At 29.8% G+C, this 27,364-nt stretch overlaps 1 protein-coding gene across 1 annotated transcript; it reads left to right on the top strand.

The window, feature by feature from the left end:
- Window positions 1-1,004: 1,004 nt before the first annotated feature.
- LOC141460102 (uncharacterized) lies at window positions 1,005-20,703 on the top strand. Its single transcript, XM_074139770.1, has 12 exons — window positions 1,005-1,293; window positions 6,914-6,973; window positions 7,047-7,184; window positions 7,724-7,906; window positions 8,329-8,445; window positions 9,396-9,608; window positions 10,555-15,685; window positions 16,371-16,435; window positions 17,076-17,295; window positions 18,301-18,475; window positions 19,350-19,551; window positions 20,350-20,703. Exons 1-12 carry the CDS (start codon window positions 1,105-1,107, stop codon window positions 20,515-20,517), a joined length of 6,861 nt encoding a protein of 2,286 aa, XP_073995871.1. The 5' UTR covers window positions 1,005-1,104; the 3' UTR covers window positions 20,518-20,703.
- The last annotated feature ends 6,661 nt before the right edge of the window (window positions 20,704-27,364 follow it).

Below are 27,364 nucleotides of genomic sequence, written 5' to 3'. Positions count from 1 at the left end.
TAAGTTCGTGAAGTGTTTTTTTAAAATACATACATGGCATTAACGTTAAGCCGTAGCCAATTTCTTTACTTGAAAATATAACCATTATAATTTCACCTATAATGGTGCAATTGCATATATCAATCAAATATTCCATTATTGTGAAAAAGGTTTTTATGGCTTTTGATTTTAGTACAGTCTTATAATTTAAAAGGTTGATTGTTAGGGAAGTTAAAGTTGTGAACATGTCTTAAACCTCTAACTCACTCTGGAGTTAATAAATTTAAAAAAATTGTGGTATGCCATTTGTCTCAGACACACTTATTAATTTCTGAGTAAAAATCTCTAAATGGGCCCTACTTCCCTGTTCGATTTCCTAGTGTAAGCTGCTTATTGTAAGAAAAATTTTAATAGCAAAGTACGAGCTTTCACTCTCTGGCCGTGATATCAATTTTACCTCAATAATCGAAAAATAAATGTTTCATCATTAACAAAGCTAATCTCATATTAGTAAATAATAAAAAAACACTCAAATTTTTAAATTTATATGATAAATATTTCCTTTAATTTTTATAGTTTATATACACACATTTTTTTGATTCGATTATATAGATAATGAAATGTTTAAAAAATTCTTAATTTAAAATTCTTCTTAAAAACTAAAAATTGATTCAGACTAAGGAAATGTAAGTTAGATCAGTGGCCACATCCAGCAGCACTACATAGAGCAAGGAATGTTAAATTTTTTAAATAATTACAAGAAAGCGTTAAATTAATTTTAAGTCAGTCAATTTGGGAATTGGATTTTAGTTTTTATTAAGTCTACCTCTATTTTCATTATTTTAATTAAAGTACCATTCGCCATAAGCCACTGTAAGAAATCTTCAGATTTGATTAAAATATAATATAATTCAACAAGATTACACGAATCAAATATAAATTTTAATTCCATTTAATTATTAATGAAAACCGTAGATATCATAAATAAAAATAATAATAAAATCATATGTTGTAAAAATATAAAGAGCTTATGATGTTTATTAATTAGTTCATTGTGCGCGGACCCCTCATATCCAACAGCGTTGGTTATAAAATTGATGAAGCAAAATTTCAAAATTGTAAAAAATGGCTTCTACATTTTTAAATAAAAAAGATAGATTGTTTAATGATGTTTATAGGAAGAATCTGCCAAATTTAGAAAGAAGACGAAGTGAGGCTAGACTTAAAAATTATCTTTCTGCTGATGATGTTCGCGCTTGGACAGCTGATGATGAGAGACGAAAGCAGTATTTTTTGGATTTAATGAACAAAAAGGTGACAGTAAATAATCAGATGATTTTAATGTCATAGCGCATTTCTTTGCCATATTTATAGACTTTAGGAAATATCTGATGGTATTTTATCATTGGGTAAAATAGGATGGACCTATCCTATTGAGGACAGGTCACCCAATAGGTAAACGCGGCTTCACTGTAATCTCAGCTCCTTAAATGGTGACGTCTTTAGAGCTAGAGATTAGGTCACAAAACAGGTCTGTTTTCTGCTCTTCTGAATACTCTCTTTACAATTTATCTCTTATGCTCTGATTATTCTCTTAAGATTTTCACCTTGATTAAAGATGTTTCCAACCCCTGGATTACCCTTTTGAGAATTCAGGTGATCTGAGGCAAGGGATTAGCTCAGTGGTTAGCATAATGGATTTCCACGCAGCGTTTCTAGGTATAATTTACAAAAATGTAAAGAGAATCAATACATTAAACATGGGTTACTTCATATTACAAAAAAATAAAAACCATGCGGCATATTTTGTGAAAAGAAAAAGAAAACAGAAATATTAGAAACTTTGGAGATATAATTAACAAACATAAGTAGTAACAACTGTAAAAAAATCCTCAGCTCCAATAAAGTCCTCAGCTCCAATGTATGGCGTTTGAACCTCATTTTCAGAAGGCAGTTTAGGGGAGGACAAAAAATTTAGATGTCATTACCATTGAACGTTTGCACACCCCAAAAAATAAAGTCTGATCCATGATATATTATCTCATTCTTCTTAGGAACGGAGTAAGTTCCCCCTTTGTACCTCATGACATTTAAGGCACAGTTTACGGTTTGGCTGGTCTTAAGATTAGCCACCTAGAGGTGGTTGCCTAATTTTGATGTTAGTATATGTATTTGTTACCATGTCAACTGCCACATTTATTTTTAGACATGCAAAAATTTTTATAATCTAGTAAACTATTTACATATGATATTTAATTAGGCACTAGTAATTTGTTTCTAGCGAAGCTTTTGTTCTAAGGGTGATATGTGTATTGACAGTAATTGGAATCGTGGTATTGTACTGCTTGTAGCTTCCGTCATTGTAGCCTCAGCTTTGCGTTCTTTTCTTGTTTTTTGTAACTTCATTTGAGATGTCTGCCATCAATTTACAGTTTTTATTTGTGTTAAAGCATGAATGTGATATGAGTGTGTAAGGTCAGATGAAAGTGATTAGATTTTGCAAGGAAGTCGGTTTGATTAGTGCTAGATATAATATGTCCAAGTTGTGAAAGAGAAATGAGTCTGATGAAACAAAACCGTGTGATAGATAAGTATAAATATAACAGGTTTCTTCAGTTGAGAGTTTTGTCGAGCAAGTATGGTGTTTCTTTTGAAGCGTCAAATCTCAATGGACTTTCTGCTGAAGAGATTGTTTCAAAATGTCAATCTAATTTGCTCCAGTTGGACTGGCAATCTCTTGAATATTCCCGTTTTAGTGATATTTATAATAGCCTACCACTCTTGGCTGGAGTACCTCAAGAATATATTAATTTTAGACAACCCTTTAAGGTTACTAGGTTGATTGCTCAGTTGCGAACTTCTAATAAATATTTTATCAAAATATCTTTACAGAAATCCATTCATATTATAAATTGTAAATTGTTGTGTACAGTTTGTGATACGCATGTTGAGGAGGATTTCATGCATCTGTTTCTTGTTTGTCCTTTATTAAAACTGTCCGGTAGGACAGTTGTATAAGGGTTGACCATCAAAAACTGCACGAAAAAGCGTAACGTTGAAAAACACCCAACTTTGACAATTTTTTTCTCTTTTTCTATAAAAGATAAAATTCCCAAATTTTCTTTAAATCTTACTCCAAACCCTCCTTCATAACTGTAATTTTTTTGCAACCACCCAGATCTAATAGGTTTCGAGAAAAAAGTTGCCGAAAATGAGCAAAAACCGCTTTTTCAAAAAATGTTCTTGTTCTTGTTCTTCTTCTTCTTGTTGTTCTTGTTGTTCTTGTTGTTCTTGTTGTTACCTTTTTTGTAAACAACGTAGCGCCTAAACGCGTGAACCGATTTTCATGAATGAGGTGTCATTCGATTGGGAATTTTATGTAGATGTGCCTTTTGGGGGTCTCGGCCCTGTGCATCGAATGGGAGAGGAGTTAGCCCCCTTTATGTAAGGCCCCCTCCAAAATTATTATTACTAATTACTCTGTAAATCGTGGCCCGATTTTGATAAAATTTGGTAGGATGATAGGGTTAGGGCTCCCCTACCTAACAATAAAGCGACGATCTGCTCTTACACTTGTTAAGGGGAAGTATAGCAATCGTTTCAAATTATCGACACGTGAACCGATTTTCATGAATGAAGTGTCATTCGAATCGAAATTTTGTACAGATTTGTACTTTAAAAGTCTCGACGCTATGCCTCATAAGGAGGGGAGTTCGCCCCACCCAAATAAGTCCCTTTCTAAAACTATTATTACCAATATTTCTACAAAGCTTAGTCCGATTTTGATAAAATTTAGCACGAAGAAGTGATTAAAGCTCCTCTACGTGGCTGTGAAGTGCCATCATGCTCTTACACCTACTAAGAGGAAGTACTGCAATCGTTAAAATTATCAATGAGTGAACCGATTTACATCAATGAATTGTCGTTCGATTCAAAATCTTTGCCTTTTAGGGAGAAGTACTGTAATCGCAGTTTATTTTTCTTGCTCCTCTTAAAAGGAAGTACTGAAATCGCAGTTTAATTTTGCTATTTACGTACAAATACCTTCCTATTTTATTCAAAACGCTTTCTCCAAAAAATGGTTATTGAGGATGGTTTGGGGACCGCAACTATAACCATTCTTTAAAAAGATCTCTCTAGTGGTAATTACGGTTCCGATTTAACACCTTATCAGGTTATAATGATAGAATAGCTTATTCCAAATTTTAAAAAAATCTGTAAAGCAGGCGTAACTTTGCTAATAGACAAAAAGGAAAATCTATCCAAAAGGTACAAAAATCTCCTTAACAAAAACTTACAGTTTAAAAAGTTAAGTATAAGGGTTGATTAAACGCCAAAAGGTACACAAATCAGCAAGTACCCAACATTTCATTAATACTTCATTGATATTATTTAAGTAATTTTACCGCATTAATTTTCATTAATATTTTTTAAGAATTTATTAGATGTCACATACCCTTATGCTGGCCAGTTCATTCATAATAGTTATAATTGTGATAAAATGTATATTATATCTTCGTATAAATAGGTACTTTATTTTAACTCTATTCCAAATTATTCTTCTGATTTCTCTTTAATGTGCCCTTTATTCTGAAGTTGTCACATATACATGCATGTTAAATTAGAAAAAGACAAATTTAGAGTCGGCTACTGTTTAAATTTGAATCACGGAGGATTTAAAACAATATTTCAGTCTTGAATTCGTCTTACCGAAATATTCGTGAGCACAATGACACACAGTTAATAACAAGTAGATTATTCAAAATTATATATTCATTTCTCAATTGTAATTTAATTTAGTTCCCCTAATTTTACTTATAGTAAAATACTGGAATAATTAGCTGTCCTAAAAATATGCATATCTTATTTACTTTATATTACATATACACAACATTGTGGGAAGAACACCTAGATGGAGAATGTAATTGAAGACAACTATATTATTTACGATAAAGCCAGATTGACTACTACATAAAATAACAATTACTTTAATCGAAGAATGAACTTAAACCGACGATTTTTATTTAAAAATAAAAATAAATAAACAAAATCACTGATGTATGTTGGTGTAAGCATTTTTTAAAATTTTTTTTGAATTTTTAAGCCTCATATTTTTTTATTTTTATAACGTTTTCTTTTTCACCTGTAATTAATAGTTTGATTATTATAGATAAATAGATATTACAGTCAATCTAAGTTAAATGGTGTGCTACTTGAACAAATATTTTGTAGATGAAAATGGCCAGCATAAGGGTATGTGACATCTAATAAATTCTTAAAAAATATTAATGAAAATTAATGCGGTAAAATTACTTAAATAATATCAATGAAGTATTAATGAAATGTTGGGTACTTGCTGATTTGTGTACCTTTTGGCGTTTAATCAACCCTTATACTTAACTTTTTAAACTGTAAGTTTTTGTTAAGGAGATATGACTCAATAAGGATTCATTATTTCAATAGTAATCTGCCCTCTGATATACAAAGAGATTTATTAAAATTAATGTACAGTAGCGAGAAAGTAAAATTACTCGTTGTTTAGAATTACGTGTTTAATAATTATATTAAAGTTAAGGTCTACTTTATTAAATGAATAGTTTCAGTCGTTAAAGTTTTGTTTTTGTGTTTTAAACAGGTTTTATATTTTTTGTTTCCTTTAGACAGCATCTATAAATATTAACTTACTATTTTTATTACTTTTTTGTTTGTTTTGATTTCATTAATGATATTGTTTTTTATCAAGTTTGATCATTTAATTTAATTATTGTATTATGTATGAAATTTGTTTATTGACACTCCGTTTGTATAAGGCTTAGGCCTTAAAGACAAATAAATTAATAAATAAAAAATAAATGGAGGTGTCAAGTTTCTTCGGTCCCCTCTCATGATGTTAAGAGAAATTTACGGAAGGGTTCATGGTTTGAAAGGAGCAAAAACAGTATGATAGATGTTGTTGATCACTAGATATCATTAAGACTTTCATACTCCCGGGTTCCACTATTTACTATTCGGACGTTGGAAATAATGTGACTGTCTGGAAGATGAAGGAATTCAACGTATGAAAGAAGACCGTTCCCTACATTTCAAAGACCCTGATAACTGGTGTGCACATGAATGCCATTATGGGCACATGGAGCTCCATAACAAGGAAGCTGCCAAGAAGGACCGTTACTGGTCAGTTTGACGCCTACTTAGTGGAATACAGGTGGCATAGGGGTCATTCTTCCAGTGGCGATCTTATGAGAGCATTCCTAGAGGGAGTTGCAGAAGTGTACGAACCGTGTGATAGGGATTGCTGTGAATAAGGTGAGTTATTTTTGTTTGTATTTTTTTGGGGGGGGTTAGAATATCCTTGGTGAAATAGGCATTTTAACTCAAGTTTCGCGTTACACATGTCTTGCGGAATGCAATAAAATTAAGTGTTGTAAGTTTCTACACGATGGGTACAAGAAATATAGGCGAGTGAAGTGAGGGGCGAAGCCCCCGAAATGAAATAAAATTATCATCACTGAAGTGATTTTAAATAGCTGTGGTAATGTAACCCATCAAATTGAAATACAAATTTTAAAAAGTGCCAGTAAAAAATGTTTTACATTTATATAATTAAATGTGGCGGTTGACATAGTAACAGCTAAACATAATCACTTCTCAATCATAGGCCTAGCCTCCAGGTATCTCTTGTCTTTCTCTTAATTTTACCCGACAGGTTTAACGGGAATTTAGATATGAAAAAAAGTAACCATATTAGCACTAAAACATTCACATACCATCCCACTGGTATATTTAATTTTTCCAAGCAAGGAAGCAAATTGATCATATTCTCTGGCTACTTATTGTATACAGTATTTAAATATCAAAGAATAATTTAGAAAATATAACAATTTCTTTGTAATAATTGTATTATTATTATTTTTTTTTTTTTTTTTTTTTGTAGAACACATCAGGGGGGAATTATGTTCCGTTTCTTCAGTTGTTAGAAATGTTAGGCGTGCCGGTAAGTTAAAGATATTTGTTATTTTATTATGCAAAAGTTACAATAAATTAATTCATTATCACTTTCTTTACAGAAAAACGCTGCACTCATGGACGAACTGATAAGAAAATTAACAATTATAAACAATATATTGTCTAAAGGTGAAAAAAAGGAACCTTTGACAGATTCTGAACAAGCGATTAAGACCAGACTTATGGAAAGTAGTATTGCGGTAAGTTTTTACATTATTTATTGTTATACACACGAGTGTTTCTAATAGAAGCTGTATGTTTATTATCACTAGTCTACAATTCTTAATTCTTCTAGATTTCGTTTAAAGCAAATCATTTAATAAGATTAACCGTAATCCGTGAAGTACAACTGCGAAATTCAATCTAATAACTCTCGATGTAGCTTTCTTAAAACAAATCAAGAAGGTTCGATACTAAGATTCTTTCTACTCATTGGCACCATGTTTATTCGTCAATTATCGCTACGTTGATTCTATTCATTAAATTAAGTAAACAAATGGTTCTATAAAAATTGAAGTACTGAATAATTTGAAGGAAAAGACAGTCCATAATTAAAATTTAAGTTTGATTTGATTGTTTTAATGTTGGAAAAGGTTTTATGTACAGCGTGGAGTCAATAATTAATTGTTTACTAAAGATACAGTCAACATTTATGATATAAACTTTAAACGTATTTTTTCATATTTGTAGACATAAACCTGTTTATGGCCAGTCCTATTTAATTTCAATACTGTTACAGGGTGATACAGATGATGACACTGTCAGAAATCTTCGTGACCTGGTGGCCGATCTGGCAGAACAATATGATTATTTTGCTGGGGTGAAAGAGGAGAGAGATGCCCTCAGAGAACAATACTCACAGAAAGAACTGGAATTAGGGAATGAAATTGATGAATTAGTCTTCGAAAGGAATAGCTTACAGGTATGTAAAACGTTTTACATACTCAGAAGAATAAGGGAATAGCATTTCTTTTAGTTGTAAATAAATATTTAGTCAAGCATTAATTAAATATTAAATTAATTAACTTTAAGGAAATATTATGTATATTTCAAATTTATTTCATTGAGTTGTAGATTTTTACTTAATGAAAATATTTTACTTTAATATAAAAATCATAATGAGACCATTTGTTTGCACAGTTAGAATTGTTAGAATTGCGCAGAATCATTGCAGTCAGATTAATAGTGCATGATCAGAATTTCATTATTCTATCGTAGGATTTCTTCCAATTCATTAGAGTACCATACTTTATGTTAGGAGGCTATCTTTTTCATTATAGAACAATAATCTTAATATAAGGTATAAGCATTTATAGAAAACATTTTTATAGCATATATGTGCAGGCTCGTGTGGAAGCTTTCGAAGGAATAGAAGACCGACTGATCAAATTAACAAAAAATTATGATAAAGCTAAACGTGATCTTCAAGAATGTCGTGAAGAATTACTTCTATGTGAAGATGTAAGTATTATTAGAATTAAAAATTAAATGTCATTAAAGGGTGCTGGGTTGAAGCGTAGATATTTTTTTTTGTTTTTATAATTCTTTTTTATTTCTTGTTTGGAGTTTTTTTCTAATTCTAGAAGTTGAAGAGCCCAGAGTGAGAATGATTAAGAAAAAGCGTTTCACTGACATCGCGTTCCACTAGGAGCTGTTGTAAAGACTCACAGTTAACCAGCTTATAACATAAATAAAGCTCACTAACAGGCATCTATAACTCTTCAGTAGGAGAAATTACTTTTTTGAAATAATTTCTACCAGTTGGTTATATAAGAATTTCATCTGTAATTAAAGTTGGTTGCAAATTTTAGAATCTTTGTTTTAAGTTGTTATCAAAATCAGGCAAATCAGTTCGCTATTAATATTTCTGCGATAAATAAATAATTACACAGATGAATTTACAAATTTTAATTAATAATGTGCCCGATTTAAATATGTGAAAAATTTCAAATGAAATTGGGGGGAAGCGCTTAAATAAAATTTAGCAACAAGATTACTAAACCAAATTCACGCTTCGTTTAAATTTATTGCTACACGACCAACTTGCTATTTTCCACATGGCTACCAATGATTGAAGTGCATATATAGATATTCTGAATAACGGCATTGTTATCGGTGGATGTTATATCTGATGTTAGTAGCCCTCCTTCATCGAGTCGTCAACCCGATTGACCTCTTAAGTTGCGCTTAAGTATATTTTTATCGCAGAAATGGTTGACTTTTAGCTCAGGAAAATTATGCTTTAAAATCTGATAGCTTAGTGCAATATAAGTTTATTGAACTTTGACCAGAATCTAAGTAGTTCAAGCCTAAGCTTTAGAGTCATACTTATAGGATATTCGATATAAACTGAATGAAAAAAAAACGTATATTTGTTTGAGACAAAAAAGTAATTAAAATCTTGGTTTCAGAAATTAGGAAAAGATCAGAGAAATGAAAGATTGAAAACAGAACTACAAAAAGCAAGGGTGGAGTTAATAAAATTGAAAAAAGCGGAAAAAGAGAGAAAATCGCTGAATAAAGAGAATGAAAGACTTAGAGGTGTAATAGCGGATCAAGATGATGAGATTCGGGATCTTGTGAACAGAATTGAACAGCTTACATGCAGTTTCGAGAGTAAAGAGGTACGTTCATAAATTTATAATTCATTCATGTATTTAATTTGTGCATATGTATTCGCTTGTAAGTGGAATAACTTTATTATTGTAAGGGTAATTGTAAAAAATAAATATTTTGTGTTTGGGACGGTAGTCTTTTCTACGGAATGGTGTGAACAAAATTTATCAAAACTGGGACAATTCGAACTTTTAGGTATCACCATTTCTCGTGGGACTGGCAATTATGTTTTGGGCAAAATTCTTCAATCAGATGTGCAACTTTTCTGTGCTCCTGTAGTTTTTAACAGCTAAAAATACTATGTCTATTGTTTAAATTTTCCGTGCTAATTAATCACTTTTTAATGGTGCTGGTGTTGGTCTAGATTGTAGGCATTAATGCCGTAGAACCGCACAACTGCTTTGAAGTATATCTTTAGATGAAAGGTTACATGTAGTAACTTGCGTTTAGAGATATACTTGTGTGGATTTATAGGATTAATGCCAATAATCGAGACCTATAATCAAACTCAGCCAATAATAATAGCGATAACTGTGAATTTAAATGAATTTATCACAATATTTAAATAACGTAAAAAAATTCCTTGGGGTTGTGATCAAATTTTAAGTGGTCCGCATTTAATTTAATATGATATCAGTTGGTTGATATTTTATTTACATCGGAACTTTTGCCACAGTCATTTTGATTTACTTTCATTTAGATAAAATATTTTACATAGAACATATTATAAAATAGTACATGTTATAATAATTATTCATATATTCGTACAGTTTTGATGATCAACCCTCAGGCAACTATTATTTTATTGATCTATTATTTTTCGTACAATTTAGTATAATTTTATTTTTCATTAATGTTGGAAATATATTATTTGGTCCGTGAATTAAATTTATGTTCGTGTTTTACATCTTTTATAATCTTTCACCATATGTAAATGATACATTTATTTTGCAGGATCATATGAGAGAATCATTGAACATGTTACAAGCAGAGCTAAATGCTAAAATTAACGAGTTAGTGGAAGCTAAACAAGAATTAATCGGAACCAAAAGTGTGATTGGAGAATTAGAAGATATACGTGATGAATTACAAGTACAGTTATTTACGTTGTCGCAAAATAAAGACTATTTACAAGATAAATTAAAAGAAAAAGATTGTCAGTTAGAAAGATTGGAACGTTTAGGGTTAATTCAGAAAATAGATAATGCCTTAGAAGATCCTCAAATTAAATGTGAATATGTGGAAGACTTAATAAAAGCTTCAAGAAATGCTTTGGCGAATTTGATTGATGAATGTGCAGAAGACAGAATGGAGTTGGAAAGAATTTGTAATGAATTAGAAGATTCTCAAGATAAATTAAAAGAGCGAGAAGAAGACGTTAAGAGATTAAATGAGGAATTAGATCGTTTAAGGCGTGAAAATAATGAACAAAAAGATCTGATAGATGAATTAAATAGAGATATACAAACTATGGATTCATTAAAGAAAGAGATTGAAGATTTGAGAAATGAATTAGAGGACTGTAAACAGCAAGTTGAATTAAATAGAGAATTAGCCGACAAATTAGAAAATGTTCAAAAATTATTATTAGATAAACAAAATGAAATTGATAATCTCAAAGAGCAGTTATACATAGTGCAAAATGATTTATTAAATTGTGAACAAGAGAGAAATGCTTTAAAAGATGTTAAAAATCAATTAAATGAAGCAAATAAAAAAGTAAAAGATTTAGAAGATCGTATAGAAGACTTGAATGAAAAAAATCAAGAAATAGAAAAACTGGGAAATAAATTAGAAGAATCAGAAAAGTTAAAAGAAGAATTAAATGACAAAAATAACTTGTTAAAAGAATTACAAGATAAGATAAAAAGCCTGGAGAATCAAGTCGATGATTTAACTACAGATAATATAAAGTTGAAAAACAATCTTAAACAACTGGAAGACGATTTAAAGGCCTTGACTGATGACAAAAACAAGATGCAGAATGACTTAGCTGATAAAAATGAAGCTCTGAAAAATTGTGAACAACAAAATGAATCGTTACAAAATAGTCTAACAATGGCTGAAGATAAATTAAACAAAGCTTCATTAGAAAATCAAAATATAAAAGAAGAATTACTTGAAAAAAACAAAGAATTGAAAGATTTAAAAGGAAATCTTGAAGATCTAGTTACGTTGTTAAAATCAGAAAAAGAGAAAAAGACAGAGTGTGAAGAAATGTTAAATAAATTGAAAGATGACCTTGAAGGAAAGAAAGAAGAATTACAAAACTTGAAAGAGAAGCCTCAAGAAGTGGAACAGTTGAAAAATGAGTTGGCACAAGCACTAAAGGACAAAAATTCGGAAATTGACAAATTACAAAAAAATATGGATGACTTAAAGGGTGCCAATGACTCTTTGAAAACTGATAATGAATTATTAAAAGACAAAGTAAATGAAATGACTAAGCAAAATAATGATTTAACGGATAAAATAGGTGAATTGGAGAAAAAGAATCAGCAGGCGAATGATGAACTTGTGCGGTTACAGAATAAAATTAATCAATTACAGAGTGAGCTAGAAGAACTTGAAGATAAATTAGAAAAAGAAAAAGAAAGTTGTAGTCAGCAAAAAGAACTTTTAGATCAGCTTGAAAAAGAATTTAAACAAGAAAGAGAAGAAAAAGAAAAGGCACTAAATGAATTAAATAAAGCAAAAGATAATATAAGTAAATTAGAAAAAGAGATCGAAGATCGGAATTCGGAGATTGAAAAGATGGGAACACAGATGAAGGAAATGAAGGAATTGGAAAAATTAAATAATGAATTATTAAATGATTTAAAACTTAAAGACGAAAACTTCCAAAAAGCACTAAAGGATTTACAGAATCTTCAGGATGAAAAACTAAAATTATTAGAAGCTAATAAAAATCTCGAAAATGACGTTGATCAATTAAATAAAGAGAAACAGAAGTCATTAAATGAAGAAAATAGAGCTAATGCAATATTCGAAAAATGTGAACAAGAAAAACTGGGATTAGTAAATAAAATTGATAAGTTGGGAGAAGAAAACAAACAACTAAAAGATGCATTAGATCAGGGCAAAGAAAAAATAAATGGCTTGGAAAATCAAATGAAAAATTTGGAGAACCAGCTTAAAACCGAACTAGGTAATATTGAAAATTTGAAAAATGAATTAACGAATTCTAAAAAGGCAATTAGAGAATGTGAAGCTCTTAAAGATGAATTAAGAGAGAAAATAGCTGAATTAGAAAAAAAATTACAAGAAGCCACTGCTGAATCGGCTAGGTTAAGAGCCGAACAAGAAGGTGCCCAACGCATACGCGAAGGCATGGAATTAGAGAAATCGCTAAAGTCCATGAGCGAGGCAAGTTTACGAAAAGAGGTAAAAAGTGTTCAACAATCTTTGGAGAAGGAGAAGAAAGAAAACTTAAGACTTAGAAACTCATTGGATGAGTGTAGAAAGACTATTGAGGGCCTACAAGGTCAGTTAAAAGAAGCATTAGGTAAACTTGCCAAAGCTGAAGATAAGAATGTTGAACATCAAACAATAAATCAATTAAAGTCTGAAAATGAAAGACTAAAAAAAGACCTAATTGAAGCAAGAAATAACAGAGATAAGCTTAAAGGAGAGGTAGATGAATTAAAAGAAAAAAATAATGAACTCAGTAAAGAAAATCAAAATTTTAAAGATCAATTAAGTGAAGCACGCAATAATTTAAGCAATGTAACTAAAGAAATTGAAAAATTAAAAGAAAAACTTGATGAAGCAAATAAACAGAATGATTCATTAAGAAAACAGTTAGACCAATTAAAAGTAACTGTGGATACTTTACAAAAACAAAATAAGGGATTATTAGATGAATCAGAAGCTTGTAAAGAAATGAACAGAGGTCTTGAATCCAAAATCCAATCATTAGAGGCAGAAATGAAAGATTTAAAGAAAGAATTGGAAGATTGTAACTTAAATAATAAGGAACTTAAAGATAAACTAAAAGCTTGTGAAAGTGATTTAAATGAAAAAAATAACCAAATTGCTAACATAGAAATTCAATTTGGAAACGCTTTAGATCAGCTAGAAACCTGCCGAAGAGATTTAGAATCAACTGCAAGGGAGCTAAAGCAACTGAAAGATAGTTACGAATCACTTAAAAGTAATTTAAATGAATGTATGAAAGAAAATGATGAAAAAAAATCGGGAATTACTAAATTAGACGATCAAATTGATGAATTGAAAGATGAAATTAAAAAAGCAAATGATAAAATAGATCAACTGATGAGTGAAAAGGTGGATTTAAAGGATATGTTAAGTCAATTAGAAAATAAATTAGCTAACGCAGAAAGAGAAAATAATCAGTTAGCCAAAACTAACGAAAACCTTAAAAATCAAGTAGATGCTTTAAATGATACCATTAATGAATTAAAATCTGAATTAAAGACATTCAAAGACAAATGTAAAAGTTTGGAAGATACATTAAATGAATTTAATAATAGGATTGTTGAATTAGAACGACAGAATAAAGAATTAGAAAATAATTTGAAAAGAGAACAAGAAGCCAAAAGTTCATTGCAAAACGAATTATCAAGCCTTAAACAAGAAAATCACAGATTAAAGGAACAGCTTGTTCGTGCAATGCAAGAAAAAGATGAATTAAATGAAGAATTTAAAAAAACTAAATTAGGAATAAATTCTTTAGAAACAGAACTGAAACAATATAAAAATATGATAAACGATTTAAAAAAAGAAATTTACGAATTACAGAAACAATTAAAATTATGCGAAGATAAAAATGAAAATTTCAAAACAGAATTAGACGAAACCAAAAAGTTAATCGATGAATTAAATAATAAAATTAGTACCTTGGAGAAAGAATTAAAACTGGCAAATGATACAATCAAAGAAAAAGATCAAGAAATTGATAAATTAAATACAAATATTAAAGAACTGCAGCAAAATATTAACAAATTGAAGGGAGAATTCGATGGTGAACAAAGTGCTGGAAAATCATGTCAAAACGAATTAGAAGATTTAAAATTAGCAAATAACAGTTTACAAGAACGTTTCGACGATGCAAAGATTCTAATTAAAAAACTAGAGACTGAAAATATCGAACTAAAAAGTACAAAACAGAATTTAATGGATCAAAACGAAGAATTAAATAGAAATTTGAAAGATGCTTATAAGCAAATAGAAGAATTGAGCAATGAAGTTAAAACTGCTAAGAAAGCTATTAAAACATTAGAAGAGAAAGTTAAAGGACTAGAAGCTACAGTTAAACAATTAAAAACCCAAATTAATGATTTAACAACAGATTTAAACATTGCAAATAAACTTAATAGTGAATTAGAAGAAGAAAGATCTCAACTATTTAATAAATTAACAAACTGTGGAGTTGAGCTGCGTGGGAAAGAAGATGAGGTGGACGCACTGAAAGCATCATTATTTAAATGTGCCCAAGAAAAGGAATTGCTGGAAGAAAAAGCAAGTAATTGTGCCAAAGTCAATAAAGCTTTAAAAAATACTATTAATAAATTGCAAAGGGAAATTTATACTTTGGATAAAATAAAAAGTGACCTTGAAAATCAATTGGACTTATGTCAGTCTAATAACAAAAATCTGTTAGAAACTATTGAAAATCTTAATAAAGAAATTGCACAACTAACCAATAAAAAAAAAGAATTGCAGGATGAATTGGAAGAGCGCAATGGAACGATAGCTTGTTTAGCAGAAAAATTATCAAAATTAAATGAATTAATAGAAATTTTAACAAACAACAGAAGTACAATGGAACAAAGACTATTAGATCAAATTGCCGCTATGCAACAACTAAGAGATGAATTAAGCCAATTAAAGCAATGCTATGATGATTTATGTAATGAATTAAGTGAATCTAATGCCTTATTAAACAATGAAAAGCAAATCAATTTAGAAAAAAATGGTGTAATATCAAGCTTAAAATCAACTATTGGAGAACTGAATACCAAAATTGATGATTTAGAATTTGATTTGGAGAATTTACGAGAAAAAAATATTGAATTACTTAGCAGCATAGATGAATTGACTGCTGAGTTACTTACAGCAAGAGGTAAAATACTATTTCTATTTATTATTAAATTGTTAAAATAATTTGGACAAAACAAAAATTGGAAAAACTCCCAATTTTTGGTTCAAGTAATTCTAATGAAAATAAGTTTCTCCAAATCATATATTGGGTAAGCAGCTGAAAACGTGATGGCCATTAAATCGGTTGAACCAATTTGTAATATTGAGTTTAGGTCACATATCTCACTTTCTATTTAATTAATTAATTTAATCAAAAACCGGGAACATGTTTTCAGTAAAAACTGGTTGCCCAATTTAAAAACTTGTTCACTATTTTGCCAGTCAACAATTTTTTTTTTTAATCATCTGTTAGCAATCGTTAGATTTCAGATAAATAATTTTTTATGTGGTGATTTCAAATGTATGCCTCTTAAAAAAAAAATAGTGGTCTTTTACTGTTTTCACTACGGAATATTATTCTTCTGTACAAGTAGAGAATATTATTATTTTGTTAGAGCTATTGTAAAAAGAAGTAAGTTGTAAGAAGAAAAAGAAAATTGTACAAGAGAACGATGAGAAATGATAATGATAAGAAGTGTTGGAAACTCAGTCTAGTGTATACAGAATAATCCTCGTTGCCTAATAATATCCTAAATTTGTTTTAAAATTTTGTTTATTCCTTATTGTAGTTTTCGATCGTCTGAAATTTATGTGTATATTTCTTTCAGAGTCTATGCCTCTTGATAATCCACTCAACAGAATCCTCAAGAAAATCATGCAATCTGGCTGGTCGGTAAGTAAATTAAGATTGTTCTTGTTCTCAAATTGTTCTGTGCATGCATTCGTGTACATTTTGGCAAAAAAATAAATATGTTGAAACCTTGAGAAGTATGAATTCTGTTCAATTGGTTCTAAAAGAACCTAACATCATCTTAAACAAAAATATTTGTTTTAGATTTCAAGTTTTTAATTTAAAAATTAATCAAAATAAATGGATTGAAATATCCCTTCCCTCTAAAGTGTTATTTTTCTGTAAAGTACGTTTTTCCTAACTGTTACCATTAAGAGGGGTTAAAACTATAGCTAAAAGTCTTGTTTAAACAAGTTTTACTCCAAAGCCGCCCTGGAAAGTGGATATTATTTGAAATTGTAGAAGCCATTTTTTCAGAAAGTTAAGAACCATGGACAAAATTCTATCAAGTAGCATCTCTGTAAACAAATTTAGTTTAAAAATTCAGTGTAGAATAATGTAAAGGAATTATAATTAAAATAAGGAATTAGAAATAAAGGGACTACTTTTATATTTCACTATTCTGTGTTTTAGTATTCATTATGAGACTTTTTGTAAACCGAATTAATTCGTCCTTAATATTGTATTGTAGGTACTATTTGTTGCTTTAAAAATTAAGTTAATGTTTTATTTGATTTTTCAGAAAGTTACTTTCCAAGAATTATCAGAATTGCATGAACTTGTGACCAGAGCCACACAGAAGATGGTAGATGAAGGCAGAGCCGTGGTACCACCCAAGGCGCCAGTCTGCAAATTGCGTCCAAATCTTGCCGATTTAACTCCACAAAAACGTGCAATTTTACAAAAAACTTGTATATTACAGAACGATGTAACAAAGAGACAACTGGATGCCCAAAAAAGGAGTAAGTTTTTTTGTTTTGTTTTAGCATTTTAAAAAAGTAATCTAGGTACTTCAGAAATATTTTTATGAAAAGAATGAAACTGGGACATTAAATCAATTTAAACATATTCCCTCCCTTATAATTATTGTTCATATATACAAGCTATACAAGGTTAAACTGTCGTTCGATAGTAGTAGTAACATTAGTTGTCATTTTTGTTATTTCCCTGCACATTTTAAACTTTTTAAAGCTAGTTGAATAATTAAGCTTTAAATTAAGACTGTTCATCCAGTATTGTTTACAGAAAGCCTCGCTTAAATATTCCGCTCCGGATTAAAACTTACCAGCAAAAGCAGCAAATACTCGTATGTCAAAGCACGCAATTGATTAGAATTGTAGAGAAATCAATATCTTGCTATAACTTCCAGCAAGTTTTGCCTTTTCCCCGATTTAAATTGTCAGGATTTTTTTAATAAGATGGCCAAGTGAAAGAGAAATTTTAGAAACGAGCGATAAGCCATGCAGGAATTACGATAATTATTTATTACTATTAGTCTTCATCGAAGTATAAATTAGAAAAAAGGATAGTTTACAAAAAGTACAGTAAAAGAAGCCATGCTCCTTGGTACCATACTCTACTTTTCTTACCCAAAATACTCAATTGTTAGGGTCTAGTCCGACCTAAGAGATCACTGAATTCAGATTGAATTGAAAGACCTTTTTTAAATTATAATTTTTATACATATTGCTACAATTTTATGTAAATCTGTTTTGTAACATCTACATATACTGTTATATTTTCAAATATGTTGTAAAGAACAGGTAAGAATAACTTTTTCAATTTACAAATACTATTTTATTGTGCAAAACACTACTTTTATTTTTGCCATCGAGAGATCCTAAGGGCTGTGGTGTTGTATTTTATTATATTCTCGTTAAATTAGCCCAATCTGTTGAGGACAAAAATTGTTTTCAATACTTGTTTTTTACCTTCTAGTTTTACAAAAAAAAAATGCATTATTTCAGCTTGCGCTTTAAATCAGAGTATCCAACAATATCAACGAGAACTGGCCAGCATTCGTATTTGGAATCAAGAACTTGAAGAGCAATTAGCCACTGATGTACCGCCAGTTATAAAAGAACAGCAACAGAAATTAAGAGAAGAAGCGAAATTGACAGAAAGTCAGCTGTGCCATTTTCTGTTAGTATATTTTTTAAAGAGATTTTTAAAAAAAAAATGGCTTGTGGTACTTATATTTTTTGAATTGAGTGAGAAAGTATTTTTTACCTTGCTGCTATTAGTCGATAGCCAAGCAGGAATTACAGAGAGTAAATCGTGCACAGGTGTTTGTTCGCGTAATCACCAAATATTTATAATGATCAAATCTGATATTTAGATTGACGGTTCTGTTATTGACGGTAATATCTTGATGAAATATTTCTCCTTTTTTATCTATTTGTTTAACTTCTTTAACAACTTCTTTTTTCTCGGCAAATTGATTACCTTCTTCGAGGTAAAATTGCTTTCTTCAATATGTTAACTTTTGAATGGCTATTATTATAACTATTGATATAAAGAGCAAAAATAAACCTCCACCCTTAATGGTATCTAAAATACTTAATAAAATTCTTGTGATGAATTAAAAAAAAGGAAAAGTTATTTCGAAACACTTTTATAACCTTTTAATTAAAAAACTCTTAATAAATGAAATGGTATCCCGTTTCAACACTAACAGAATTGATTGTAATGTTTAAAGTGAAGTAATGCCTATTACTTTAGTAAAGGCAGGCTTTACATCCAACTATCCAATTAGGTGTCGTGGACGGAGGCGTCTAGCAAACGTATTTTACTTCTCTTATTAAACATTAAATAAAATCCAAGGCCTAGACCACGAATCGAATCCTGTACCACAATACTTCTTAGCTTTGCTAGGCCTCGCCACTGACCGCTCAGCTACCATGGCGCCTTTATTTGTTTATGTTATATTAACGAGCCTAATGTATGTAAAAAATCATATGTTAAGGCAAATGAATGTACATTCTATTCCTATCTAACTTCAAAAATGGCATTACAGACAACTGGCGGAACAACAGAAACAAGAAAGTGTTGAACTTGAACAAAGATTGAACAAAGCCCTGGATAGCATTAAAACTGTACAGGAAGGGGTGTTGGGAGATAAACTTGCGCCTAAAACCGCTACAAGCGTTGAGAAAATACCCGACGAAGCTGGCGATATTTCACCAAACAAAATAGAGTACGAAAATGATGAACTAGAGGTACTTTTTTTTATTTGTCTTTCAAAAATGAAAATATTTTAATGGAATAAATTAATTAGTCTCCTATAAGACATAATAGTCAAGTTCAATTTATTGCAATATTAGTACATTGCGCACTCTTTATCAAGATGTAATAGAATTACAAAAAGTACTACTTGACCTCTCTTCTGATTCACTTTATTGGCTACCTTTAACCTTGCCGGCTAACATCCAAACACACTACACATAATTAATTGTCATGAATTTTTATAAGCATGACAAAAATCTTGAAATTGAATGTTTCTCCATTCCTTACTTCACTTCAGCTGAATAGTCTTACTGGTTCCTTTAGTTACTCTCTAGTTTCTTCATATTTCAAGTCTTAGTAAAGTAATTTAACTTTTTCTTATTTACCGTTTTCTTTCTTATTATTCCCTAATTCTTATACTTGACAAGAACAGATCTTTATTAACTTGATTTTAATTCTCTCCTTTACTTGATCAGTTGAATCGTTATAGTTACCTTTATCTTTCTTAATTTTATTTCTAACTTTACACTAACCCTAAGCTTCACATTAGCCTTAATTTGTTATCCATCACATGTTTTATTTTTTGAAGGGCTATTAACGACCTTATTTGCCAGAATATGCAATTTTTTCATATGCATTAAATTGTATTTAAATTCAAATTCAATTTTTATGCAATGGAACATCGTTATTATTTGAAGTACCTATTATTATTTAATTATACTTTTGATAATTTGCAACTTTGTTTCTATTTAGTTAAAATAATTTAATTTTTTTGTTATATTATTTAACAGAATCTCAAAAAAAAGTTAAAAGAATGCGTTCAAAATGAAAGTAAATTGCAAAGAATGTTAAAAGAAGAAAGAATTAAAAATACTGCACTGGAATATCACTTGAAAGTAGCAGTGGAAGGTAAAGAAGAACCTTCGAAGTCACAATCTTCAAAGAAAGATATCAAATAACATCAAATGCAAAGTATTTCGTGCAAAGTGGAATATTTATTTAAGAAACAGACAAATATATATATGTTGAAATGTGTTTTTAAAAAAAACGGTTTAAGCATTAGCTTCACCTGTCAAGTTTAAATTGTAACATCCATTTTTTACTCGCTGAGGTTTTAAAAAATACAGCGTTATCTTTCACGAAAAGCATTAATATTTATTAGTTATTTCTACAATGTTTATTTTCCAATCGACTGGGGAAAATTGCCGAAATAAGTCATAATTTTATTTTTAAAATTAAAATGATGATTTATCATCATCTAAATGCCTATCAGTCTACATCCTCTAGTTATTCAAAAAATTGCTCCTCAATCGTCTCAATAAATCATACGAAATTCTCAAATTATATTAATGCTAGAATCTTAGTTTAGCTTTCCAAACAACCATTCCTTAACATGAAGCGATTCCTCCTGAGGATTAAACTCCTTTGTTGTTACTAACAAAACACCCCTTTAATGTCCCTGCACCTGAAAAAAGAATCAAATAGAAAAACGGAATAGAATAAATAACGTATAATTAAAAAAACCCCAGTTAAATTCTTTAGAAAAGTACTAAAGCTTTGGCCATATAAAATTTATAAGAACATAACCAATTCGGGACGGAAAGCTTTTCTGTAAAGACAAAAGTTTCAGACAAACAAATTATGTCAACATTAGAAACTAAATCTACCAGCTCAGAATCTAAATCAAAAAATTCTCTTAAAACCATTTATATTCCAAAATAAGATCTTTAATAAACTCTTACCACTAACTTGAAACGGTAATTCCTTTTGGGATAAAAAAAAACGTTCCAAGGAGCCTTGTTGCAAATTTTTCTTCAAGCTCTTAACTTTCCTTTTCTTCGAGATCTTCTTACTAGTTCCAGAAGTGTCTGTTCCAGTATCATCAATATCATCCCCAGAGTAAGTCGATTGGGGTGCCTTATCACCAACTTTTTCCAAAAATAATTGAAGGTCTTCAAAAGAACTTATAGATTCTATTAATGCACCATCCGTGACTGGAATAGAAATTCTACAATTTCTAAACCATCAGTTTGACTTCCCTAAACAGCTGTGCATAATATTTTGCAACAATTCTGAAATATAAATAGGTTTTTTTGTCTTCAGTTGAAGAAAACATTTCAGAAGTTAACAGAAAATGCTTCAGCTTTTTCAACAATAAATTCTAGGTACTTTATCCAAATTAGTTACAAACTTTACTGTTACTGTGTAAAATCTGAGTGTTTAGCCTTGATTCGGTAGCAGTGATCTATCATATTCTCTCTATAAGGGAAATCAATAACTTGGCAAATCTTCTTAAAAATCTGCAAACAATTATTTCCTGCTGATTCCGGAACATTTAAAAGTCGAACTCCATTATTAAAACGTAAATACTGAATATTCTGATTATAGCGAGATTTAAGAGATTGAATTTCATCTTTCAATTTCTCATTTTCATTTTTAAGAACCTTAATATCATTATTACATACTTTAAAATTTTCAATTAAATTTGTATTAATTTTATTAAATTCTTCTTTACAGCTAATCATAAATTTTTTTTTATTTTCATCTATCTTGATAACTTCAGTTAGTAAGTCCTTCATTTGTTGTTCAAATGAGTCAAACTTAGACAATAACAAATTTACCAGATCTTGACCCCCACCACTTTCATGCACGGCAACATGCAAACCCCCACTACCAGCTGTATCAACCTTCTTATCACCCATAACTGTTCAATTTAAAACTTTCAAACAAAAAAATTAGCAATTTCAAACTTAATTTTCTCCAAATGTTTTGCACTAAGTTCCCAACAACTTATATCACATAAAAGAGTAGAAAAAGCACTTTAAAAGCATTCACACAGGTAAGACTTTTTAAAAAACTGTATAAAAAAGTAAATTAAGAAGAGCAGCGAAAAGTACTTGCACTCAGTACAACGGCTTGAACAAAACTCCAATAATCTTTACTTAAAAGATGTAATTGATTTAAATGTTTTTGTTATATAAAAAATATAACACAATATATGTGTAATTGGTAGTAAAACAAAGAATAATCTAAACAAATTTAATGACGTCCTAATATATTTTCTCATTTTCCCATAGACTCATTAAAAAGAAAAAAAAACTTGCAAATAAAGTACTGTACAGGTGAGTATCTAACTAAAAATTCATTTAAGTATAGTTTAATTAAAAGAAACAAAGAAATAATATTGGGTAAAAACAGAAAAATAACATTAGTTCTAAAAAATGCCATCAGAGAGTGGTGAAAGCAGAAAAAGTAAAATTAGTTCCAAAAAATGCCGTCAAAGAGCGGTAAAAGCAGGTAAAAATAAAATTAGTTCCAAAAAATGCCGTCAGAGAGCGGTAAAAACAGAAAAAATTAAATTAGTTTCCAAAAATGCCGTCAGAGAGCGGTAAAAACAGGAAAAATTAAATTAGTTCAAATATTTGCCACCAGGTAGCACTTAACCTTCATATGTACAGCTGTAAACAATTTCCCTTCAGTACGACTTGAGTAACGTAGGGGGATAGATCGCTCTGTCGCTCGTCTCCTTAAACTTATCTACTCTAGTTTTCACACTTCTTTATCATCAAATATGAAAGTATCATGGAATATTATATTATGAATGTCTAGTCTAAAACCTCTATTATTAAACACGAAAGTATCTTTAAGATTAATAAAAAATAATAATAAAATGAAATTCAACCATTAATTATTGTATTTCTTTTAAATCAAAAACATTCAAATTTTCGCCCCACCCTCCACGCCCTGGAAATATCACTTACCTATATAGTCTGGCAGTACTATTGCACACTCGACAAGCAAGAAATATTTTATGCATTTTTTTCAGCATAAAACAATTTATTTCAGCTTACTTCCGGTATCATTAATTAACACATACCTAATGCCATCTAACTATAATATTTCATAATTAAGAAAAGGTCGAGCTACGTAATAATTAATAAAAACAATGAAGTTAATAAAATAATTAACTTTAGTTGCTGTCATTCCTAGGTTAGCACAATCCCCTTAGCACAATCACTATTTTAACTAAGAAAAATCAAAATTAGTTTATATTTTCTCCACCAGGCAGCACTAACACTATATACATATTATATATACTAGCTGTAATCACAATTTACTTGCAGTACGATTTAAGTGATGTGGGGCAGTAGATCGCTCTGTTGCTCGTCTCCTAAAACATATCTACTCTAGTCACACATCTCTATCATCAAATATGAAAGTATCATGGAATATTATGAGTGTCCACAACTCTATTATCAAACATTAAAGTATCATGGAATATGTCTGTCTAGTCTAAAACCTCTATTTTAACATGAAAGTATAAGAATTATTTTTAAAAATAAATTAAATTCAGCCATTATTGTATTTATTCTCTTTGAGGATGATAAGCAAAAATAATGAATTTCTTTAGAAAGTGTGGAACGAGTAGTCAATTAATCAAAAAATATTAGAAAAGAGCATGAATACATGTTTATTCGACATATAAATTATAAATTTAAATTTAATTCATTACTTCAGCTGGTAATTAAAAAGATATTTGTTCTAATCTCGAAACACATATCCTTTTGAGAGTTTCAGTCAACTCTAAACTGTAGAAGGCATGGCGGCTGTGTTTTGAACATATTGAACTTGTTTTCATTTAGACAAATTAAAAGTTAATGATAGTAATTTTTTACAGAATTAAAGTGCATTTTTGCTGGAATAATCGCAATTAATTAATCTTTTCATACGTTATGTTGTTTCTTATTAATGGTTTATTTTATTTTTAATTTATTTGTTCAAAACACGCGACAGGTGTGGCATTCAATAAATAACCTAAAGCTATTAACTCAGTTAATAAAACGTAAAATAGAGAACGGAATGAAATTAATAGAAAAGTTGGTTTCTGTGCTATCTAGCGGGATTTTGTAAAACTACTAAGCCATATAGTTTTAATTATAGCCGCTAGATAGCATGAAACTTCACTTAGTTCATTTTTCCTTTCTATTATCCTGTAGCTAATTAAATATTTTATTAAATAAAATACCTATTTCAAAATTTAAAGGTATGTATTAAATTTTAAACATAAAATTTATGTTATGTTTACTAAAAAAGCAGCTGAATACAGGAAAGATACTGTTTATAAGTTATTTATTTCATTGTCACAAATTTTATCTCCCTACTAAAATTCAAGAACTCTCTGCCAACTCCATACCTGGAATTATAGAAAACTGAGACTTGGCCAAGAAACCAAGTGACGGAATTCCAAGAATTTTACTAAACGTGTTAAGTACGTAAATATCCCCGTACTTCTCTTACAGTTGAACTTTAAGTGCTATTAAGCAGGTCACATTGAGTGATACATTGCACCAGACGGACTTCCCCACACATTGCCATGATCTGATTTCTAAATTATGATTAACCAAATAGGTTCAGGATTTCCCCGACTATAGTCATTTTACTTGGAAATGTTTATTAATCATTATTTATTGCTTTTAAGTTTTTTAATAAGTTTTGTGGACAAGAACTCTTAGTGAATATTTATGCGAAACAGTCGTTTTTCCGAAGAACTAAGATTTTGGCAATCAATAATTAAGTGTAAGTAATCCTTGAACTTAGAAGGTTGAAAACAGGGCTATACTTTTCTTAGAGGAACTTATAAGGCACAATAAGCCTCGTGTGGCTGCAGTGCCGTGGTGATAGGGTCCCGCCCCGTCTTTTCAAATCTAGAGGAACTTATACTAATAACGAACGAAGCTAACGAATAAACTGAATTTTTATAAAATTTAAAATACTGAGTAAAATTTAATTGTTCTCAGAAGAAATGAAAAATACTATCATCATCTATAGCTTCAAAAACATAAATAGTTATCCAGACCTGCGATGATTTAATGTGGTCTATCTGTGAAAGACCATGACTCTTCTTACTAATGATCTTCTTTCTAACACTGAACATGTGCGAAGCTGCATTTAGGAAGTCAAATTGCATTACATGCGATTGTATTACTAAGTAATGCAAGCACCTAGCCTATTCATAAAGTTATACTAAAGGGAAATCTTAAGTTTTCAGTGCTTTAAGAAAACCCTAAAGATATTTTTTTCCAATTAAAGTGGCAGGCCAAAAAGTTTGTAAAGCGTTTATAACTTTACAATTGAAGAATGATTTTAATACGCACTTCCATACCTTCAATAAAAATGGCCTTGTATGCTTCATTAAATTCTTTTATCTATATTTTTTTTGTTCTTGATGTCATAAAGAAACCATCAGTTTCCGGGAGGGGTTCCCCACATCTCAACCGCTTGTTCGACATTATTATTAACTGCTTTTTACTTTCCATTTTACTCTTGATTACACAACGCCATCAAATCTTATTACTTTAATAAAAAATATATCTTATTGGTTATTTTTATTTTGAAAAGATTAACATCGGAATGGATATATACACATTAAGTAATTAATCTCTTGTTTTAGGATATTTAAAGGGTCCAATTTTAAAAAATATTTTCCTTATACAATCATTTTTCATTAAATAAATTGCCTAATTGCAAGTGAATGTTGCAAAGACTGAAATAAGTAACACAATTATACGAGTGTATAATTATCTGAACAAACACCTGCGAATATTTTTTTGCTTTTCCTCAAAGAAAAAAATGTTCTAAATTGGATTTCATAGAACTATCACTCACGTAACAGACATTCTAAAACCAATGTTGTGGAATTCAAATTGAAACATTCATTTAGTTAAAATAAAGTTTACTGAAGATAAAGATTTTGTTGTGCTTGTACTTTGATATTTTTCTGTCAATAAATTAACTCTTTCCTCCATTGCGTAAGAGGTTCCTAGAACATCCCAATGTCCACCCTTGGCTAACCTCCATTGTTCTTGTTATTAGCTATCTAAATGAATTCTCCATCATTCTCTGTTCTCACCCTAGGAGAAAAGCTTGACTGATGTGGCAACACCATCTCAACAGCATCTCTGTATCGCTAGCTTATTAGCATCCTTAAAACCAAAGAGCAAGATTATCTTGGTATCCATTACAGCATAATATGGAGCAGGTATAACTCTACTTTCTGTTTGCACCAAACCCTCCATTCTGTCCCGGTTTAAAAAATTCTTAAGAAGTGATCGAAATTTTAATGGATAAGACCGTGTGCCAAATTTAAAAAAATTAAAGTTAACAATTGGGGCTATAAAGGACTAAAAAGAAAAAACATAGAACATTTAGAAATAGAACAGTAATAATAATAATAATAGTAAGTTTTATGGAAAAAAAATCAAAATACAAAAGACATTTTAGTTTATAAAAATAAAAACTTATTACGGCACGGATATCCGTCTGCCGGGGTTTGGTTTTGAATATAAATCAAATCATTTAAATACAGCTTATAAATTTTGAATGATTATAAACAATTTTGAGTTGTTTTAATGTAAAATAAACCTTCTTTTGTTTATACTAGAAAAAAATACTATTTTTATTTTATTTATTTATTTATTTTACATCCGTTTACATAATTGTACAATACAGATGGGGTGGGTTTGACAAACAAAAATAAACTAATCAATAACAAGAAGTAGAAAAATTGAAAATGAAAAGTATTACTTTTACAGACGAGGAAAAAAGAAAAAGCGATTAATGTAATAAAAATAATGATAATAATAGTACAATGCAATATAAAAATAAAATGAATTTAACCAAAATAATACTAAATAAGGGCAATGGATTTAAAAAGATAACAATAATATTTTGAACATAAATGTTTCCAGTAAGTGATTTACAAATCCAAATATACAATAATTATGAATTAGTCTACAACACTGTATT

The sequence above is a fragment of the Rhodnius prolixus genome, unplaced genomic scaffold (assembly GCF_049639745.1).
Source record: "Rhodnius prolixus isolate KJV_2025 unplaced genomic scaffold, Rpr scaffold_6, whole genome shotgun sequence".
Classification (NCBI taxonomy): domain Eukaryota; kingdom Metazoa; phylum Arthropoda; class Insecta; order Hemiptera; family Reduviidae; genus Rhodnius; species Rhodnius prolixus.
Note: the sequence above shows the minus strand (reverse complement) of the source record. Positions and strands in the feature narration are given on the sequence as shown.

Bases quoted from the DNA above. Each gene is read 5' to 3' on its own strand.
- LOC141460102 (XM_074139770.1), top strand. From the start codon at position 1,105: ATGGCTTCTACATTTTTAAATAAAAAAGATAGATTGTTTAATGATGTT. The intron at 16,436-17,075 runs GTAAGTAAATTA...TTGATTTTTCAG, and splicing joins TCATGCAATCTGGCTGGTCG to AAAGTTACTTTCCAAGAATT. The intron at 17,296-18,300 runs GTAAGTTTTTTT...GCATTATTTCAG, and splicing joins ACTGGATGCCCAAAAAAGGA to CTTGCGCTTTAAATCAGAGT.